Genomic DNA, 4,699 nt, shown 5'->3' on the forward strand with positions numbered 1-4,699 from the left:
CAACCTGCCATCTGTGGGGGGGGGGAAGAAGAGGAAAAATTAGAACAAAAGGTTTGGCAATTGTCAATGTTGTAAAATTACCCATGCATATCATATATCTGGTAAATAAAAACTATTAATTAAAAAATTGCTTTATATGTATGCTCTCATTTAATCCCTTCAAGATCCCTTTCTTAAGGGTTATTAGGTACAAACACAGAACTAGGAAGTGAGAATACAACACCAAAAATGAAATAGTCCTTGCAGGCCACATAGTTCATTCTATTGTTGGTGATAGGCAGATTGTTATTGAACCCACCTTGAAGGAAATAAAACTGAGGTTCAGAAAATTTAAATCACCTTCCCATGATCACATAAGTAAAAAAGAAAAAAAAAAGTTTTAGCAAATTTTGAAGGCATCTTTCTCTTAAAATGTGAGGGAATCATAAGATTCATTTATTTATATCATTTTAAAGGCAAATTCATGTACAGTACAACTCTTTGAAAGAGGAAAACCTTCTAAACATAAAAACCTTCTAAAACAACAGATTGGGGGATTTCATTCAAAGCTTGACTTCTTAGGGAAAAAAATTCAAAAGAATGTGATCAAGAAGACTTCAGCCCAAAGAGGATGAAGAAAACCACTTCTTGATCTCCATGAAAAAGTGATCCACAGCCTCTCTGATCTGCTTTGTCTTTACTCCATAAACAATGGGGTTGAGCATGGGAGGGACCACCACATAAAGGTTTGCCAATAGAATGTGTACATGGCGTGGAATGTTGCGCCCAAAACGATGAGTTAATAAGGTGAAGAAGGATGGTACATAAAACATGAGGATGACACAAAGGTGGGAGCCACAGGTGCTGAGTGCCTTGTGTCTAGCATCCTGAGAGGGCATACGAAAGATGGCACGGAGGATCAATGTATAGGACACTGCAATGAGCACCACATCGGTAATCACCATAACAATGGGGACAGAAAAGCCATACCATATATTGACAGTAATGTCAGCACAGGCCAGTCGGGCCACCCCAATGTGCTCACAGTATGAATGGGGGACCACATTGGTCCTACAGAAGGGAAGCCTCTTTAGGAGGAAGATAACAGGGAAGATGATGCAGAAGCTCCGGATAACAACGGCTAAAGCCATCCTCCCCACAACAGGTAATGTCAGAATCATTGAATATCTCAGTGGGTCACAAATAGCCACATAGCGATCAAATGCCATGGCCAGCAAGATGGCTGATTCCCCTACAAACATCACATGGACAAAGAAGATTTGGGTCACACAAGCATCAAAGGTGATATCCCGTGCATGGAACCAGAAAATAGCCAGAGCTTTGGGCACAGTGGTAGTGGAAAGTAGGATGTCAGTGCCAGCCAGCATGGAAAGAAACATGTACATGGGCTCATGGAGGCTGCGCTCAGTGACGATGACCAGAATCAGAATACTGTTCCCTAGCATAGCAGTTGTATATATAAAGCATAGAGGAATGGAAAGCCAAATGTGGTATTTCTCTAGACCTGGGATGCCAAGCAGCACAAACACAGCGGGGTGAAAGACAGTATGATTGGTGTTCAACATGCTGGATTTGGTTTTCACTATGAAAAGTAAGGAATAATGTAGGACCAGCTGAGGAGTTTGATCCTGGCCAATCTCTGGCAAGAAGTCTCTTTCCCTGCATTAGGAAAAAAGAGAGTACAAGAAATAAATAAATTAACTTCTGTTACCTCAAAGTGTAATTAAAAAATGAAAATTCAATAAACATTTACTATATACATATTATTAAAAACTTTCCTCAAAATAACAAAGGAAAATGGGGCAAGTTCCAGTGCTGTAAGAGACCTTGATAGGTCATTTCATCTGTCTCCTTTTCTTCAGAAAGTCACTCACTCAGCGTATTCCAGATAGATTTTACTTTGGTGGCTTTGGAGATATTTAAAGAATGGTATTTCTCATCCTTCCTTAGTTTTCCATCATTTGGGAAATTCTTATCCATGAAAGGTCCCTAGAAAAACTGAGAATTACCTCCATCCTTCTCATTTCTGAGAATAACCACAGAGTGTCATAACGGTGTCTAAAACTCAGCACCTATGTGCTCATTAAAGCTACCTTCCTCCATCCACAGCTTTACCTTCTCCCCACTTTCCTCCCCAAAATGTTATTGCTATAGAGGAAGGATACAGTGTCCAGTTTTTTCTGACCCTATGATGTTCTTTTGGACCTGAAAAGTAGGAAAAACAGAAGGATCCAAGTAATGGGGGCTAAGAGAGGACAAGATAAGGCAGATGAAGATTAACAGAAGAAATGGAAGACAGGATAAATAGGCTCTAAGTAAACAGTGGGTAATTGGGTGATTAACTCATCATGTACAGAGAAAAAACTGCACTAAGAAATAAAATAACTCAGCAAAAACAAATAGTTTGATTTAGTTCACCAATCTTCCAATAAACAGGTGCATCTATACTAGGGTCTTTGCAATTTGCAAAACACTTTACCAATAAGTAAATATTATCTCATTTGATTTTTCACAGCAAACCTGAAGGAAATGGTGCTATTCTTATCCTCATTTTACAGATGAGGAAATTGAAGTAGACAGATTCAAATAATTTACCCACAGTCACACATTAAGTGTCTAATTAAGTTCCAACTCAGGTTTTCATGATTTCAAACCCTACACTCAATTACTGTGTCATTTAGACAAAGATATAAATTTGAGAATCAAGTGCTAAGAGGGCATTCTTGAAACTACAGAAGTAGGTGAATTTGTCAAAATAAATAGTAAATAAAGAGGGGAAAGGGAGATAAAAAAGGGGGAAAGAGGATAACTTACTTCAATGATTATATTTAGGAAGTAAGAACAAACACCTTTGTACATATTTAACACTTAACAAATCTTTAATTAATTATTTAATATTAGGATCCAGTGAGGACAAAGATGGAAGTCATAAAAGAAGCAAATTTTTGGTATTTGAAAAAAAAGTGTGTGTGTGTGTGTGTGTGTGTGTGTGTGTGTGTGTGTGTGTAAAATTTGTATATTTGATGTAAGAGCTAAGAGCTAAAAAAGGAGTTCAGAAACACTAGTGTCACAGAAGCTAAAGGAGGACAAAGTATCCAGAATCATGAGGTGATACTGTTGACTTAACAGTGTTAAATGATTCAAAAAAAAATCAAGAAAAATGAAGTTTAATAAGAAGCCATGATTTCATTAGGATTTATTAGTGGATATCTATTATTAGGAAATTGTTAATTCTTTTGAAAAAATAGCTTCCATAGATTACTAATGCCAATGACCATATTTCAAGGATCGTGTTCCTTAAGGATAAAGATACTGTGGAAAAGATAGGATTGTTTTTCTCCATATTTCCAATGTTTAGCACAATACTTGATACTTGATAAATACTTATTGAACTCATTGATGATGATGAGTTATAATGATTAAAAAAGGAGTCCAAAATGTTGAGGGCTAAAAGAGTCTCAAGCCATCATATTTATAAAAGCCTTGTCACTTTATATGTGAGGAAGTCTGACCCTGAAAGGGAATTAACTTGCCCCAAATCACAGAGGTTTTCCATATCAGAACCACATCCAGTCTGTCTCCTAATTCCAAATGCTATGGTCTTTCCATGAAATCAAGCAGGCAGAAAATATAGAATGTTCTTCCAGGAATATGATGATGAAGAAAAAGATCAGATCGGAATTTAAGAAAATAAAAGAATAAGTCAAAGACTTGTTTGGGGTTTTTTGTAGAACAGAGGAGATGATGTTAGTTTGTGGACATAAGAAAATGGTATATTAGAGGAGAGATTTTAAATGCCTGAGAATAAAAAATAATAATAATGGAAAGACATTAGTCCAAAAAGAAGCAGAAGGGAATTGGATCAAAAGTACTTTAAAAGTACCTAAAAAGATTAGCATCCAAAGAAAAGAGTCTAATTCTTCCTCAGAGGCAGGAGATAAGAATAAATATGGTAAAGATACAGGGAAATGTTGATGTGGAAATAAAGGATGTAACACAAACTCCATTTCTCACTAAAGTAAGTTACAGTCAAGTATTAAAAGTGAGGAGGCAAAAGTGTAGAAATTGGAGCTTAAGGGTAAGAATTTAACAAGGGATGATTTAAAAATTTTTTTAAAAATTAACTTAAAAATTTAATAGAAAAAGCTCATATGGATGAGAAGACATCTCCATTCCTTTTATTGTCTAAGTCTTCTCAAAGTTCTCTTCACCTCTCCCAGCTATAAAGAGTCTCTCCTTATTCTCACATCTTCTGACTCAGAATTCAAACCCAATATTCTTTCATACCTGCTTCCAACAGGAATTTTCTTCTTAGAGGTGGAACTGAAGCTGACAGAGTTAGTAATGAGAAGCTAAATAATCTGATAGAAGTGAAGAAGAGTATGAGGAGAATATAAAGGTTATGGAAGGGGAGGAACTAATGTGGTGCTGAGGGGAATTGCTAAATCCTCTTGGGGCAGAGATTGAGAAAGATTTTATGCTCAGAAACTGGAAAACCTCAAGCCCTCTCCTTTTTCTTGGGGCAGTGCTACTTCTGGAGTCACTTATGGATATTAAATTGAGGAGAAAAGAGAGGGAGAGAAGAAGCTATGTTCCAAACTCTAGAGGTAGATTTCTAGACTAAATCACAAAGACAGACAGAAAAACCAGCACCAGAGATTTTAGACTGAGGCATAATACATAATAGATACATACTATT

General features: G+C 36.5%; 1 protein-coding gene across 1 annotated transcript; it reads right to left on the reverse strand.

Moving 5' to 3' along the window:
- Window positions 1-596: 596 nt before the first annotated feature.
- OR52B2 (olfactory receptor family 52 subfamily B member 2) lies at window positions 597-1,565 on the reverse strand. The gene has a single exon (XM_074297613.1). It carries the CDS (start codon window positions 1,563-1,565, stop codon window positions 597-599), a length of 969 nt encoding a protein of 322 aa, XP_074153714.1.
- Window positions 1,566-4,699: the final 3,134 nt, after the last annotated feature.

This window comes from Sminthopsis crassicaudata, chromosome 3, assembly GCF_048593235.1.
Source record: "Sminthopsis crassicaudata isolate SCR6 chromosome 3, ASM4859323v1, whole genome shotgun sequence".
Taxonomy (NCBI): domain Eukaryota; kingdom Metazoa; phylum Chordata; class Mammalia; order Dasyuromorphia; family Dasyuridae; genus Sminthopsis; species Sminthopsis crassicaudata.

Coding starts and splice junctions, on each gene's coding strand:
- OR52B2 (XM_074297613.1), bottom strand. CDS start 1,565: ATGTTGAACACCAATCATACTGTCTTTCACCCCGCTGTGTTTGTGCTG.